At 38.1% G+C, this 17,769-nt stretch overlaps 1 protein-coding gene across 5 annotated transcripts in view; it reads left to right on the top strand.

Moving 5' to 3' along the window:
* The window catches only part of WTAP (WT1 associated protein), a 29,840-nt gene extending 20,679 nt beyond the window's left edge, over nucleotides 1-9,161 (top strand). For 3 of the 5 annotated variants that reach the window (XM_012759650.3, XM_012759649.3, XM_076002821.1), the window contains exons 6-8: nucleotides 681-859; nucleotides 5,945-6,099; nucleotides 7,898-9,161. In XM_012759650.3, coding sequence (XP_012615104.2) covers nucleotides 681-859; nucleotides 5,945-6,099; nucleotides 7,898-8,481 — 918 coding nt within the window. In that variant the 3' untranslated portion in view covers nucleotides 8,482-9,161. Of the gene's footprint in view, nucleotides 1-680; nucleotides 860-1,078; nucleotides 1,908-5,944; nucleotides 6,100-7,897 lie in introns of those variants that run through there. The other 2 variants (XM_012759652.3, XM_076002822.1) reach the window with 1 other exon arrangement.
* Nucleotides 9,162-17,769: the final 8,608 nt, after the last annotated feature.

The following is a 17,769-nucleotide window of genomic DNA, read 5'->3' as shown; positions in this document are numbered from 1 at the left end:
GGCTTATTTTATCTCTAAAAAATAAGTAGTTTAGACTAGGTCAGTTACTTCTAACTTTACAATTCTGCAATTCAAATCTGCTCAGAAGGGGAACAAATGAATTTGTTTTATTTTGGCTTAAGGTTCTATTGAGTTTTGCTTTTATAAAGCTGTAATGTAACTTATGTAGGTATAAATGCTATCCATTTTTTAGTTTAGAAGTGCAAATGTGTGTTTTAAATTATAATCTTGTACCTGGTATATTTTTAGGGGACTTTTACATTTCTATAGGCAAAAAATTAGAAAAAGTAAACTATAAGAGACTCCAATAACTCTTACATAATTAATATCTTAAACTTAGCTTTTTTCCTGTGGGTTATTAACCTATTTAGATTTTTGTTTTTTAATTTTTTAGTTTTAATGTTGACTTTTTTGTGTGCTGTTTTAGTTACAAAGTAAGATACAGTCTTTTTATTTAAAGACCACAAATATGGAGACACAATCCAAATGGCCTTAATTCCTACATGAATAGCCTTAAATAAGTTGTTTTAATTTGTACTTTCTCTAGAGAATTTTAAGATCAAAGGGGGGGAAGGTGCTTAATAATTGAGTTGGTAAATCAAGTGAATGAAAGGGAGTTTACCCCACCTAATGTATGTTTTCTTTGATTTGTTAGTAATTGTTTGCTTTGCTTTGCACAGACTCAAATCCAGTACCTCAAGCAAGTTCAGCAGCCGAGCGTTGCCCAACTGAGATCAACAATGGTGGACCCAGCGATCAACTTGTTTTTCCTAAAAATGAAAGGTGAACTGGAACAGACTAAAGACAAACTGGAACAAGCCCAAAATGAACTGAGTGCCTGGAAGTTTACGCCTGATAGGTAAACAAATCATACTCCCCAGTCAAGACTTCCCTGACAGTCCCACTACGAGAAAGCTGTGGTGGGACAGCCAAGTACTCGTTTCCACACCAAGACTCAGACTTTTTGAGCCAAAAAAAGCCACATTCTTATACTGTCCAGCTTGTAATGGTTAATGTAAAACTTACCAGATGAACCTTGTGTTTCAGCTTTTTTCTCTTCCCCTTCCCCTTGCTTCAGAGGCCTGATGCCGTCGGACTATTCCGAAGAAGTGGCCACCTCCGAAAAATTCCCTTTCTAGGACATGTAGACATTTGAGAAATTGTTTCTGTTTGAAGAAAATAGAGGGAGAAACAGAAGTCTTAAGTCTGTGGCACAGTGTGTCTTCAGACAATTTGGAGGAATGAAAACCTAGAGATTTTAAATCATGAATTGAACATGTAAAATTCCAGTAAAATGTAATAATGGAATATGCATCGCTCTTAACCTTGAGCATAGTGACTTAGAGACACTGTATATCAGTTTTGCCAATAAGACTGTGGACTTCATGATTGTTGTTGAACTTCTGGGTCAAAACTCAAATGAGGTGAATTTTGCCTTAAAGGGATTATTTACTAAGAACCAACTTTTAATAGTCATGAGAGAATCAAATGATAGCTTTCAGTACAAGTAGTACATATATTTAACCATTTAGTTTGGGGCTCTGTTACTTGATTGAGCCTTATATCAATGTGGTTTTAATCAATGGTTTGTTCTTTGAATGGTTGCAAAAACTGTAGATAATCTTATTGAGGACTGTACAAACATGAAGGTGTGGTATCAAACTTCAGGTTTAAACTGTTTGAAGCATTATAAACATTCATTTCACAACTAGATTGTATAAGGGTATTGGCTGTGATGAGACTCACTGCGTTATTTTTTTCAGTAGCAAACTATGAAATACACATTCCATTCAACAGGCACATGTTAAAAGAGCATTGTCGTTGGTGTTAATGGGGGAATGTGTTCCTTCATTGTATTTGGGCCTTTTGTATTGCACTCTTGATATTAAATTAAATGTGCCTTGAAATAGTTGTTTTTTTTAAGTTAAAGGAATATATGATGATTTTGTTGTACTCTTAACATTTTAATTTGGGGGGCGGCTGTGGAGAGCAGATTGCTTTTGGAAATACTGTTGCTGTGCTCTTCAAAGTGAAGGAAAAGGCGCTGTGTCTCATTTTTGAAAGACCTACTTTATTCCAACTGATATCATAAAAGACAAGGAGACTTGACACTTGTTACTTTTTGACACTTTGTCCCAGGATATTGCAGTAGAAATTAATGTGGGACAGCTTCACAGGGTGCCTGCCAGAAGATTATGTGTTGGAACTGTGGGCTGGCCTAAGTGAGACATTTTGTGAATTGAAAAAAGGTATAGTGATCATTTCTAGCAGATTTCATTTGATCATTTAGATAAAAGGCATTATTTCTTCATGCTTCCATCCAATCCTGGAGGTGAATTTTTTTCGTCAGATCATTCTATAAGTCACCAGTTCAAATTTTCGCTTGGTGATAATGGAGTCTAAGATGAGTGGAAGATAAATGTTCCAGCTTGTCCCAACGTTTAAGTGCAGTTTTAACAAGGGTGACTTAAGTTCTCTCTTAATCATTCAAATCAATTGTAAGTATCTTGTATGTTTGTGCTTTAGGGAACTGATTGTGGGGCAGAGGGTGGGTTGAAGAAGTGGTTTGTATGATTTTTCAGCAAGACATCTGCTTCTAAAATTCTCACTGTTTTGTGGGGGTTGCAGGGTAAGTAACCAAATCTGTTTGAAATTAGCTTCTTGTGCCTGCAATTAAGGCTTTTGTGTATATTTTATGCCATTTACAATCACATTAGAAATAGCCTAAGTATATTTTTAGTAAGTCAAGCAGTAATTCATAAAATGTATTATTAATATGTACTCAGATTTAGCCAGCACCTTTCTTTGCTACTTAGGTAACAGTCATTTTGAAGTCTCTGCTTATTTTTCTTGTCATTGTTAAAATTTTCTCTTTTAATTAATAAGATAATACATGCTTGTGTATAAAATTGAAATACTGGAGAGAAAGGTGGAGTTGAAAAGTGAGTGTCACTTCTGGATGTGACTTTGACTTTCCCCATTCTGTTCTCTAGGAGCAGTAACCACTGTTAAATTACTTGGGTATCATCAAGATAATTTCTATGCATATCCAATCATTTTATGTATATAAAATGTTTTAAATGTGATCATGCCATAAAAATAGATGACTTGCAGCTTGTTTTTTTTCTACTTTATCTCTTGGACATTTTTCCATTTTTTTAGTACATATAGGCTACATTTTTAATGGTTACATAGTATTTCCATTATATTTATGAATCACAATTTAATCATCTATAAATGGACTTTTGTTCTGTAAAATTAGACTATAAGCCAAAATATGTCAAGTTCTATAAATATATCATTAATTTGAAGCAATGCTCAGTCAATCCCCTATCTGGAATATTTCAAATAGAATGGATCTAGTTTTGTTCTGTGCCAGTGTGGGTGGGTGTTTTCACTTGCCTATTTTTCTGTTTTAATTTTGAGGAAGAAAGATTCCTTGAATTATCATGTCCACTTTAGTTAAAATATTTCATTCATGAGATTGTGCATATATTTTAGAGTGTTTATAGGGGTATCTTTCAGTATTCTGGCAGTTTCCGGTTTGCATTTAATCATTTGAGTAATTGTCTGAATGTCTCTCTAAAATAATCTGGCTCCCTTCCCCTTGATTTCTAAAAGCAATGTATGATCATTTTTTTTATAAATCCTTTCGTTGAAGAAGTGTTTCCTGTTATATTTGCTTTATGGGTTATTTGGTTTTAGGAATGGGTTAGATTTTTGTTTGTAAGTTTAAAAAATCATTCCAAAACCAGTTACTTATAATTTTCATTTTTTTGTGATGTGATGAGCACAACACAAATTTTACATAGTTAATAAAATAACATAAAGTTATGGAATGTTTAAAACTGTGGTTTTGTTGAGATTTACTTTAGTAACTGCTAGTTTTAGATATGATAGGATTATCTTAGCACAGGCATTTATTACAAATATGACTTGTTAAAATGAAACCTTTTTGCTTGAGAATTTGTGGCATTTTTATATGGGATTAAGTCAGGTCACAATTTTTTTTTTTTTTTTTTTTTTTTTTTTTTGGAGACAGAGTCTCACTCTTGTTGCCCCGGCTAGAGTGCCGTGGCATCAGCCTAGCTCACGGCAACCTCAAATTCCTGGGCTCAAGTGATCCTCCTGCCTCAGCCTCCCGAGTAGCTGGGACTACAGGCTTGCGCCACCATTCCCGGCTAATTGTTTCTCTATATTTTTGTTGGCCAATTAATTTCTTTCTATTTTTAGTAGAGATGGGGTCTGGCTCTTGCTCAGGCTGGTCTCAAACTCCTGAGCTCAAAGAATCTACCTGCTTCGGCCTCCCAGAGTGCTAGGATTACAGGCGTGAGCCACCCCTACTGGCCCAGGTCACAAATTAATGTATTTTACAGTTGTCTATTTTTTTTCTAATCTTTATTTAATTCATATAAAAGAATTTTTAGGTAGTTAGAAACACTGATATTATATACTTTGCAGGAAAACAAAGTTGTGGGAACATAGTAAGGTGGAAGGGATTCCACTGTTCTTGACAATCATGTCTGTCTCTTATTTCCTTGTTGTTTGATGTCTAAGTGTGTGTTCACTGGAGGCTAAAGCCTGAGAGCGATAATTGGAAATGGGGGACTATCTGGAGCTAAAGTAGCAAGGAACAAGCACACCAGCTAATAAAATTGCCACGTAAAAGAATAAAACCCTTACCTCCTGGTAGCTCATGGCTTTCATTTTGGGCACCTTGAACAGTAGTAACCCAGGTTTTACTGTTCTACAGATTTCTATAAGGAAACTCAATTACAAACCTGTTTTGAATTATATTAGGTTAGAACACATGCTGTAGGTAAAAGAACCTTGGAGCACTACTTAAAAGAATGAGAGTTATTTACAAAATGCTTCCATTTTAAAGTTCTAACACATACTGAGGTAATAGATCAGGCAAGTGAAAGCCCCACTAGAAGGAGAGACCAAAATAAAATAAAAAACCAACAAAGTCAGTCTGGACTTAACCCAATGACAAGAATTTTCAAACTTTCTATCCAAGCTTCAAAGGTAATATTGCAATTATATACTTAAATCAGATCCCTTTAAAAGCTATAGTTGCTACTTTTATTGCCAAAGCTAAAGAAAAGCAGTCAAGTTTAATTGAGAAACTTATTTGGCCTTTTGGTTAAATTTTTGCCATTGCTATGTGTGCGCACATAGGTCCTATAATATGTTGCCCTAGCATTTGGAAGCTAGTTTGTTGAAAGTATGCCACTCTTAATATGGGAGATATTTCCACGTTTGAAACTTACATCCCAGTTTGAATATATAAAACATTAAAAAGTTAAGGGGTTGATGAGTAGAAAGAGTCTTAAGGCTTCAAAAAAAAATTAAGCATGCCTCGCTTAATGTAATAGATACATTCTCAAGAGATACGGAAGATGGATACATTAGAGAACTGCCTATTAAGAATTTTTATTAAATGTTTTTTAGCAAGAATAAATATACTCTCAATCATTTATATTTCTAGATACTGATTTTCATGTGTTAGGTATTTTAGAGAAGCATACATTTGTGATTGATGTTACATGTAACTTAAAGAACTTTTCTGTTTGATAAATCGCTAAGTACCTTAGTATTGTAATAATATTGGTGTATCCAAGGTGTGTGTGAATTAACTGGCCTGTTTGTTTCAAGAGATAATTTGTGATTAAAACAGATTTCAGAATTGATTATTGATGTAATAGAAACAAGAGTGTCCATTTGGGCACTTTTAGTTTTTATTTATGCTGCTATATTGGCAAAATACTGAAATTTGGAAGATGGACATGTTCCAGAAGAGAAGATGGTAATTATAGGCGGCATCTGCTGTGACATAGTTATATTCTGTATGTGCTACATTTATCACTGTAATAATTGTAAGCAAAGAAGGTTATATAGAGTTTTATCTTCATTTTATGATGGATGGCTCTTTCCTTTGCAGCCAAACAGGGAAAAAGTTAATGGCGAAGTGTCGAATGCTTATCCAGGAGAATCAAGAACTTGGAAGGCAGCTGTCCCAGGGACGTATTGCACAACTTGAAGCAGAGTTGGCTTTACAGAAGAAATATAGTGAGGAGCTTAAAAGCAGTCAGGATGGTAAGGGGTTTTTTTGAAAAGTTTACTCAAAAAAAGCTGCCAGGCATGAAATTATAGGTTAGGTTCTGTACATGCTAATCTCTGCCTATGATTATATAGAATTATGAATGATACATTTCTAGTTGAGTCATTAAACAAAGGCATCTTAGTGTGTTTTTCCACTCTCCTCATTTATTGTGCAAATTTCTTACAGTTTTTTTTTTTTTTTTGTAGTGGGCTAGGGTTTGGTGAAATATAAAAAGGATGTTGTATTGCTAAGATGTACAAATTTATATTCAGTGTTTGAACGAGGGACTGTCTTTGACCGTTTCTTGTAAGTGTAAATCTTGGAAACATTTGCAATTTGTAGAGGTTTGAAAATAATATAATTGTACCTGTTGATGTCCTATTTAGTGAATGAGAGATTTAATATTTACATTTGCTAAAACAGACTGACTGTCGTGGCTCACCCCTGTAATCCTAGCACTTTGTGGGGGTAGAGGCTGGAGGAGCATGTGAGCCCAGGAGTTGGAAACCAGACTAAGTAACATAGTTAGGCACAGTCTCTACAAAACAATACAAAAATTAGCTGGATGTGGTTGCGTGTGTCTGTAGACCTAGCCTACTTGGAACACTGAGGCAGGAAGATCCCTCAAGCCCAGGAGTTTGAGATTGCAGTGAGTTATGATGCTGCCCCTGCACTCGTGCCTGGGTGGCAGAGTGAGACCCTGTCTCAAAAAAAAGAAAAAGATTTGTTAAGAAACACAAAAATTGCCAGCCTCCATCCATTTTTGTGCAAGTATAGCAGCATCTGTGCTGTTTCTCCTCTTTGTGAGGAACATTAATAGTTAGGAAAATATCCAGTCTGAAAATTTAAATGGAAAATTAGTAAGACTGATGGTTAATTGCAAAGATCAGTAACCAAGTTTCAAAGTGGTATTCCTTAGCTGTTGCACTACTTGCAAACATGTAAATAGGAGATTTTATATAGCTGTGAAGGCCTTTTTTTCTTTTTCTTTTTGAACCTTTTTATAGAACTTAGTGGACATATGTATTTTAACATCTTCAAGTATTAGTTATATGACTTTGTCCTTGTATGTGGAACAGTCCTTGATTCGAGGCTAGGACTCTTTGGAGTGTAGAGGACCACACTGTGTCTGTATGGTGCAGACCTGCTGTGGAGCTAAGACACTGGGCAGGAGGATGAGGAATAGAGCTTGGCCATAGTGGGCCCGCAGGTAAACCTGAGTCACATTTGGAGTGCTATAATCAGTTGTGTGTAGCAAGATGGTTCAAATCAATTTAATAACAATCATCCCTTGAGGGTTGGTTCCAGGAACTCCCACAGATACTAAAATGTACAGATACTCAAGTCCCTGATATAAAATGGTATAGTATTTGCACATCTTAACATTTAAACCATCTCTGGGTTACTTATGATACATAATACAGTGTTAATGCTATGTAAATTATTGTTATACCATATTGTGTAGGGATTGATGACAAGAAAAAAGTCTGTACATGTTCAATATAGCTGCAGTTTTTTCCCAAATATTTTCAATCTGCCGTAGATTGAATTCATGGATCTAGGACCCACAGGTATGCATATCATTTTAAGCATCCAGCTTCCCCCAAAACAAACTCATTCTTGAATGGCTATTTTAAAATTCCAAGCAAAATTTTAAAATATATTGTGATTTTAGAATTGTATTTATTTACTTAACAAGCATTTATTGAATGCCTTGCTTTGTGGCAGGCACTTAAATATTTTTCAGTGTTATAAGAGATATTAAAGCAGGTTTGACTCTCCTTTGCACAGAACTGAATGACTTCATCATCCAGCTTGACGAAGAAGTAGAGGGTATGCAGAGTACCATTCTAGTTCTTCAGCAACAACTGAAGGAGACACGCCAGCAGTTGGCTCAATACCAACAGCAGCAGTCTCAAGCCTCAGCCCCAAGTACCAGCAGGACTACAACTTCTGAACCTGTAGAACAGGCAGAGGCCACAAGTAAAGACTGCAGCCGTCTGGCAAACGGACCAAGTAATGGTAGCTCCTCCCGTCAGAGGACGTCTGGGTCTGGATTTCACAGGGAGGGGAACACAGCTGAAGATGACTTTCCTTCTTCTCCAGGGAATGGCAATAAGGCTTCCAACAGCTCAGAGGAGAGAACTGGCAGAGGAGGTAGTAGTTACGTAAACCAACTCAGTGCGGGGTATGAAAGTGTAGACTCTCCCACGGGCAGTGAAAACTCTCTCACACACCACTCAAATGACACAGACTCCAATCATGACCCTCAAGAGGAGAAAGCAGTGAGTGGGAAAGGTAACCGAACTGTGGGTTCCCGCCACGTTCAGAATGGCTTGGACTCAAGTGTAAATGTACAGGGTTCAGTTTTGTAATATTTTTCCAGCAAATTTTTATACAGTGTCATTTAATTTGGGAGAGGATACTGTCTAGAAAATTAATGCATACTTTTGTCACAATTTGCCTTTTTGTTGGTGTGTGTTTTTTTCTTGTTTGTTTGGTTATTTTATTTTTTTTTTTTTTGCTTCAATACCTCTGCCACTTTGGAAATTATAACAGTTAATTACTTTGAATGTTGCTAAAAGGACATTTTGTGTAGGGTCAAGTTATTTTTATATGAGTTAATGTGAAGTTGTAAATGGAAATCTTTCCGTAAAGTATAACACAATGATGTCTGTATAAATCTATGTCTATCTAGAACCTGTGCTGTGTAAGGGCATTCTTACTCATGCTGTTATTATACTTATGCACCATTCAGACTTGTTAGAATAGATGTGGGTTTATGACTGCCAAGTTTGCCCAGTACAGTAGTTTTTTTATCACTAAAAGTTGGACTTGTTGATGGAGTCCTATAGTAGTTTCAGTGTTAGATACAGTTTTTTCCACCACACATCTGTGCATTTTCTCTTTAGGTGACTGAATGTTTAAGAAATTTGTGTGCATAGTTACTCAGTTTTTATGAACTGTTGTATCCTGTTAATGCATATTGCTCTGTGACTCCAGTATATCTTACCTGTACTGACCAAACCTAAATAAAGATTTTTATTGTAACTCCTTCATTGTTTTTTTTTGGTTTGTTTGGGGTGTGTGCTTAGCATTTGTCACTTATTTTCATTGAATTGCTGAATTTCTATTCATTATCCTTCAACATACCACAAAAGTGAAACTTCAGTGCATGCAATGACTTTTATTATTTGCCTAATTTCTAAATTTACTTTATGCGTTGTTTTGCAAAATGAAGTTGGAGTTTACCTAATTTCTAAATTTACTTTATGTGTTGTTTTGCAAAATGAAGTTGGAGTTTAGGACTGCACTTTAAAATTTTTCCTGATTTATAAAAATAATTATTATAAAATATTTGAAATGCAGAAAAGTAAAAAGTCACCTCAGTATGTGTTAGGTTTTAATTGAACAGCAGTTCGTTTTTTGTGGCCTGGTTTCAGGTAGAATATCTCTGTAGTCAGTTATGTTTGTTGTAAAACACTGGCCAGTACTACTGATTTTTACTAACATATCTGCTAATATTATGTCAGCAAGCCTATAGGGTGTTAGAATGTAGGAGAAATTTTTTTTGAGACAGGGTCTCACTCTGTCACCCAGTCTGTAGTCCAGTGTAGTGAGATCTTAGCTCACTACAACCTTGAACTCTAGGGCTGAAGTGATGCTCCTGTCTTAGCCTCCTGAGTAGGTAGAACTACAGATGCACACCAATCACATTTGGCCAGTTTTTAAGTTTTTTGTAAGTGTCTTGCTATGTTACCCAGGTTGTCAAACTCCTGGGCTCAAGGGGTCCTCCCAAAGTGCTGGGATCACGGCATGAGCCACTGTGCCTGGCCAAAGAAATGTTTTTAAGGTAGAAGACTTTAAAAGTTTGTTCCATGTTCTCTGTTAATTGAACATTAAGTATCAAGGTCTATGATACCGAATGGCTTTTGAATCTATAGCTTTTCATATATGGTTAAGATGAAACATCATTTTCACTAAAAGCAAAATAGTTGTTTTAGACGTAACTTATAGTATAATCAAGGACCTCAGAATTGAAGTTATACTACTTGAAACTGAGGTACAGGTTATTTGAAAATAACTGTTCTGCTTGTTTAGGTGACAAAGTATATCTGGTCTTCAGTAGTGTGTTAAAAATAACACTTTTTGATTAACGTTTTGTGCAGTGTGCTCAAGTGAATAAAAAATCCTACACATTTTTAAATTTGCATATGATTAAACATTTGGATATGAACTAAAATAGTCCCTTGATTTATTAAATATTATTTGGCTTTTGATTGTTATGTCCTTTCAACTTGCCCAATTCAAACAAAAACGGAATTCTCTGTCGGTATTAATGTAATCATTGGTGTGCGATAGGAAACTTCAACCAATGACATAAATTTATGACTAAATTAATATAGACCTGCTAATGTGATGTTACCAATTTTCATGTTCTGTTGAATACACCTTGATGAGTAACATAGGGAGTAATGATTGTACCTAGTCAGTATTTCCCATTTCTGGGGTTGGATGCTTTACTTGTGACTGTGGTAAGAGAGGTGATGGGTCATATATTCAAGTTGGGAGAGTGGCTTGTGGAATTAATTGCTTTGAATTCTGGCATTACACTTATCTGTGATTTGCACAGACTACTGAATCTGTCTGTGGCTTGTTTTTACCTGGAAAGAGCATTTGATGAATTAGTAATACATGTAAAGTGCTTATAACAGTGCAATGTGAGCCTGGTGCTGGTGTTAAAAAACACAGACTTGGTGACTTAAACACATCTCTCACAGTTTGGAGCCTGGGAAGCCTGAGATCACAGTGCCCACTGATTTGGTTTCTGACGGGAGTCATACAGAGAGCTCAGTAGATGTCAGTGTCTTTGGCCCCCTCAGCTGTATTTAATACAATCGACTACTCTAGATCCTGAGACACTTCTGCAAAACATAATGCAAAGCCACGATGTTCGTTCTCTCATGAATAGTTTTCCCCTGTACTCAGTCATTGCCTACTGCTCTTTGATAACACTGTCTTGGAAGTTAACTTATCCCTGTATTTTTCATAAATATTCATCCCTGGCTAATGTCATTACCTCTACTCAGGACCCATCATAGAGTTTGCTGCTCCTTCCAGCTTATGGCAGATCCACTTTGGTGATTCATTGCTCCCCTCACAGAGACCAAAGAAGGAATTTGCTACATGGTAGGTTGGTGAATTCTACTTTCTGGCTAAAACCTGGCCAGGACTCTTGTACCTGTTTATGAAACTTAACCAAGAACAAGGTTGAGGCGGGCAGATTGCTCAAGGTCAGGAGTTCAAAACCAGGCTGAGAGAGACCCTGTCTCTACTATAAATAGAAATTAATTGGCCAACATATATATATATATATATATAAAATTTGCCAGGCATGGTGGCGCATGCCTGTAGTCCCAGCTACTCAGGAGGCTGAGGCAGTAGGATTGCTTGAGCCCAGGAGTTTGAGGTTGCTGTGAACTACGCTGACACCACGGCACTCACTCTAGCCTGGGCAACAAAGCGAGACTCTGTCTCAAAAAAAAAAAAAGAACAGCTGCAAGTACCCCTCAGGATAGACTGGCTCTGTTGCACTGCTATAATGGTGGCCCCTCATAAGCACTTGGAAATTTTGGTGTCTACCTACCCATGCACTTTGCTTACCAGCCCAGGTAGCAAATGATTATAGATGCAGATGTAATTTAAAAATATATATTCCTCTTCCATTCGTTATTCTTAGTCTCCATCTGGCCTTTACGGAGCTTTGAGTAGAACAGATACTGTGTGGCCTCTCAACAAAAGCAATTACTGTCTTGAGATTTACTGAGCTTACTCTGGCTAGAATAGATCCTCTAGGCAGGAAACAATATAGTCCTAGTCTCTAAAAGAATATATTATATTCATTCAAATGTGCTAGGCATTAGCCATAAAGATATATTCATACATAAATGATGCCTATAATGCACAAGGAGCTGTGCATAAAGCAGTATATATAACAAAGCTGATACAGTCTAGCAGAGATGCTGAGGAGATACCAAATGCAGGAGATAGGAAGGCATCCTAGAGGAAGTGACATCTAAGTGGATTTGGAGAGAGATTTCTGACTTGGTTAACAGAAAATAGTTATGCTGCTCACTGATATTTTAAAAAAAGAAAAAGGCTAGAAGAGTTTGGTTTGGATATGTTACATTTGATGTGCTTATATGAAATTTAAATGGAGAGGACCAGTCTGCTCAGGAGACAACTAGCTTAGATGTAAGGATTTCAGAGTTGTCCACATATAGGTGGTAACTGAAGCCATGGGAATGACTGTTATTACCCAGGGAGCCAGTGCAAACAAAGTAGGAACCTTGGGGAATATATTAAGGGGCATCAAGAGTAAGCCCACAAAGGAGGCTGAGGAATGGCCAAAGAGTAAGTGGAAAATGAGATAGAATAGAGCTAAGCCAAGGGAAAAGTTCCTTGAATTTCTTGGACTCTGATATGTTTGGGGATAGGAACCACATTCCAGATTACTGGAAAGAAGAGATTTATAGTGTGCTGCTAAGTTCTTAGCAGGGAGGATTGCTGACTCCATCACCTTCCCAGACCCTAAGGATTTCTCCTGAAGGAAACAGTTACCCAATTTTTTCCTTTTCTACTGCCCTAACTCTGGGGCCTACACTCTAGTCATCTCTGGTTTATTTGACCCATCCACATATCTCTGTAAAGGTTTTTTTGGTTTTTGTTTTTTTGACAGGGTCTCTGTTGCCCAAGCTAGAGTGCAGTGACGTCGATAGCTCACTGCAACCTCAAACTCCCAGACTCAAGCGATCCTCCTGCCTCAGCCTCCTGAGTAGCTGAGACTATAGGCATGTGCCACAGCACCTGGCTAATTTTTTAAATAATTGTTTTGTAGAGATGGGGTCTTGCTGTGTTACTCAGGCTGGTCTCAAACTCCTGGCCTCAAGCAATCTTCCCGCCTTGGCCTTCCCAAAGTTCTAGGATTACAGGTGTGAGCCACCCTGTCTGGCCTGCAAAGTCTTAATGTAGTTTCCCAGGGCCTAATGACTTTAAAATCTACTTTAAAATTCTTCGAGAGGCTTCTCCAGGGTTGTCAACAGTTTTCCCCTTCACAACCTTGTGACAAAGTTTTCTTGCTCCACTGTTGAGGAAATATGATCGAGGAATGAATGAGATGTTGCTCATAAGATCATTATTTTATTGTATCGCCCAATATTGTTATATTAAAAACAGAAACAGGAGTTTGCAGGGTTTTGCCCTGAAGGAGTATGTGAACTCATTAGTTCACCTACCAAGGGCTGCCTCGCCTTGGGAGGGCTCTCAGAGCTCCTGTGGGGATGCTTTCCTGGAGGCTTCTCGCTTATCTCAGGTCTGAGAGCCTCCGGTTCTTGAAAGACACAAGACAGGTAAATATCTGGCTCACAGGGTGGGAGCTGGAGACAATGAGTGCCCTAGGCAAGAGACACACCCCTGTGGTTATGAGCTATTTAGAATATAGAGATGGGCTTCCTGCTCTCTCCTGTCTGCCTGCCTTAAGTCGACAATAACCAGATCAAAGAAATATAGAGCCACTATACCTCTTTGTTATTCTTATGTTAATTGATGACTATCTCTTAGAACTTAGAAGGTAGTCCTTGAAAGACTTTGTAACTGTTTGTTCACCTAGATAGATTAGAATTTGTTAGAAGCCCTTTGAAAGAACATTTGACCCTAACTGCATTACCTGTTATGTAAATTTGTTACTATGGCAACTGGTAATTGATATCTGTGATTATAAAAACCTATGTGAATCTAACCTCAAGGTTGCATTACTGACAGAGGGTAGTGTAGACTCCTGAGTACCCCTGCTTTATCCTGCTTTCTTTATATAAACCTATAAAACTATACCTTCGTCTCTGTGTATTCTTTTATTCTATGTCCTATCAATTTCTTATCCTCTGTGACTACTACTACCTAAGGGACCTGGCTTTTGTGGAGAGAAGTGGCTGATCTCCTCGAGGCCTGCCCCACATTGCACCTTGCACTCCACTGTGCAGTGTTTCCAATAAGTTGCATTGCTTGCCTAGAAACCCTTTCCTTCCTAGCATATTAGTTTCTCTTTGATTTACAAAATACCTTCTAACATTCTTAATTTCCTACCAGAAAGTCTGACTAGATGTATAGCATGCTTTCAGCTATGTGTGACAGAACAGCCTACCTAACTTAAGCTGGCTTAAACAGTAAGGAAAATTGTCTTGCATAATTGAAAGATCAGAGGTTGAGTGGACTCTAGGGTTGCTCTCAAAGATGTCCTTAAAGGCCTTGGTTCTTTCCATCTCCACTCTGCTGTCCTCAGTGTGTTGGCCTTGCAGTTGGGCTGGCCCCCCTCGAGGCCTCACCAAAAACCCTAACATCCAAAGGGGAAAAGGATCTATCTCTATTTCTTAGAAGTGAGAATACCTTTCTCAGAGCCACCCAAGCTTTTGCTCACATCTTTATGGCCAAGGTTGAGTCACATGTCCATTCTTAAACCATTCACTGACCAAGGCTAAGATTAATTAGGGGAGAGGTGAAATATATTGAGTCCATTGAAAATAGACATGAAATTCTAGCCATCACTGAGTACCCTACCCAAGTCCTTACCCTTTATTCAAACAAACCTAGTTGATACTGACAGTTGATGATTGTTCTGTTCAATGTTAATTATTGTTCAAATATTTGCAAGTCTCCTTATCTGTATCCTCTCTAATGGGGCCTCATGCAGCTCTTGGGAATGGTTAAGGAAAGCTTTTGGGCGATAATCATGAAAATTCACTAACATTTATTTGATATGTGGTAAATTCTAGGTGCTAAAGAGAACAAGAGAAAGCAAGACCTCTCTCTGGAAAGGGGAGGCCTGTACTGCGGGTTGGGGGAGAGGTCATTGGCACCCAGGGTTGTATACTATATGCTAGGGAGAGCACGGGGAGGGAATGGGTTGATACTGCAGGCAGGGGAAAGGGGAAAGTTTTCACAATGGACAGGAATTTTAGCTGGACTGAAGGCTTCCACTTTCCATCAGGGAGTAGGCGGAGTTCTCTCCAGCCGGCCAAGCTGCAGAAAACAGGATTGGTGTTCTCTCCAGGAGCCCTAGTAGCCTAACTGGGGGAGTGTCCAGGGGGAACACCCAGAGCTGAGACTAGAAAAGTAACTGGCGCCAGGTTTTAGGTTCCTAGAAAGCTCGGCGAGATTCAGAACTTTGCCCAGTAGGGGATACGTAGTCCTAATGGCTTAAACAGAAGCCACCAACTCATTAAAAGCTTGCCTTCCTTCATTGTCCAAACTGTCAACTTCTCGCCAGAGGAGGCCGGAGCTCGAGACCCGGCGTTCTCCTTGCAGCTGGGGTCGTGGCCTTGCCCCGCCGTGCAGGGAAGTAATCCCGGCGCCCCCACGAGTGTTCGCGGGGCTCTGAGGCGCTCGTGGGTCCGCACGAGGTGTCTGCGGGGGCAGGAGCGGGAGCCACGGGCGGGACCGCCAGCACCCGTCGGGACGAGAGTGAGAACATCACCGTGGTGAAGGGCATCCGGCTTTCAGAAAATGTGATTGATCGAATGAAGAAATCCTCTCCATCTGGTTCGAAGTCTCCGCGGTATTCCGGTGTTGATGGTACCTCGGACTTTGAGGGCACCACCTGGATGGCCCAGAGCTCTGAAAATAAATTGGCCAAGGGAGTCTCAAATGTACATTTTCCTATTGCAAGCAGAGGTATTCCGAATCAATCCACTGACCTCCCAGCTGTCAACCAAATAACGATGCCATGAACTATGTGATGACTACCACCTGACCCACGGCAACAGGAAGATGCCATCAATATCAGAGATGTTAAAATGTGAACAAATGTGCATCTTAGAATCAATACGATGTGGCACAGCACACTAGCTGTAAAAGGGACATTGATCAAGGAATAACTATCCAGAGGTTAATAATGGAGGTGTGGAATATGGAGTATTTCTTGCCCTACTTCATTTCTTAGTTTTTTTTTTACATGCTCCATTATGTTTTTAAAAAATAAAATTTGGAGAGGCTTACTTATTTAAGTATATAAAGCATAGTAAATTCTTTACCACCCATAATAAGATTCACAATACCATACTGGACTCTTGTTAGTTGTGTTTATTCCCATTTATCATTTAACCTCTAACATTTCTTTAACAATGAAAGATACTGTTTCACGTTCAGACACTATTATTCTCTAATTGTTGTAATGTATAATTGCTTTTTCTCATCCATGGAGAATATTAATGGAAAGTTTAACCTGAAACGAATAGCCCTTCTCTCCGTCTTGTTGAAACATCTTTCAAACATCAAACATATTTTGCCCTTCAAAGTTATGTGTAAATTATTAGGGATACAAAGATGACTGAGACTTGCTACTCTCAAGGTATTAGAGGTTAAATGAGAAATGGGAATAAACACAACTAACAAGAGTCCAGTATGGTATTGTGAATCTTATTATGGGTGGTAAAGAATTTACTATGCTTCATATACTTAAATAAGTAAGACTCTCCAAATTTTATTTTTTAAAAACATAATGGAGCATGTAAAAAAAAACTAAGAAATGAAGTAGGGCAATATTGTTGGGCGCTGTTTACTTTGGATTTATTAAATTTAACTAACTTGGCCTTCAATAAATTAAAAAACCATGTGTCTAAAGAAAAATGATAATTGGCTGGGCGCAGTGGCTCATGCCAGTAATCCTAGCACTCTGGGAGGCCAAGGCAGGAGGATTGCTCAAGGTCAGGAGTTCGAAACCAGCCTGAGCAAGAGCGAGACCCCCATCTCTACTATAAATAGAAAGAAATTAATTGGCCAACTAATATATATAGAAAAAATTAGCTAGGTATGGTGGCGCATGCCTGTAGTCCCAGCTACTCAGGAGGCTGAGGCAGGAGGATTGCTTGAGCCCAGGAGTTTGAGGTTGCTGTGAGCTAGGCTGATACCACGGCACTCACTCTAGCCTGGGCAACAGAGCAAGACTCTGTCTCATAAAAAAAAAAAAAAAGAAATATGATAACCAAATATATGTGATCCAGGATTGGATCTGAATCAGATTTTTTTCTCTTTAAAAGCCATATGTGGACAATTAGTAAAATGGAATACTGTCTGTAGATTATAATATTATATAGATGTTAATTTCTTAATTTTGATCACAGTATAGTAGTTATATAACAGATTATCCTTGTGTTCTGGAAATCACATTAGAATATTTACAGCTAAAAGGCATAATGTCTGCAAGTTGTCACATGTTTCAGAAGAAAATATTCTTGTGTGTATGTATGTGTGTATAGAGAGAATGATCAAATGTATCTGGTGAAATGTTTATTGGGAAATGTGGGTGAAAGATACATGTGGAATTTTTTTGTACTATTCTTGTAACTTGTATGTAAGTTTGAAATAATTTCAAAACAAAAAGTTACAGAATTGAAAAACTAAAAACAAACAAAAAACCAAACTGTCAACTTCTCAACCAAAGGAACTCTGACTAGTAGGACATTAAGATACTCCCAGGCCGGGCGCGGTGGCTCACGCCTGTTAATCATAGCTCTCTGGGAGGCCAAGGCGGGCGGATTGCTCGAGTTCAGGAGTTCAAAACCAGCCTGAGCAAGAGCGAGACCCCGCCTCTACTATAAATAGAAAAAAAT

This window comes from Microcebus murinus, chromosome 5 (assembly GCF_040939455.1).
Source record: "Microcebus murinus isolate Inina chromosome 5, M.murinus_Inina_mat1.0, whole genome shotgun sequence".
Taxonomy (NCBI): Eukaryota; Metazoa; Chordata; class Mammalia; order Primates; family Cheirogaleidae; genus Microcebus; species Microcebus murinus.
Note: the sequence above shows the minus strand (reverse complement) of the source record. Positions and strands in the feature narration are given on the sequence as shown.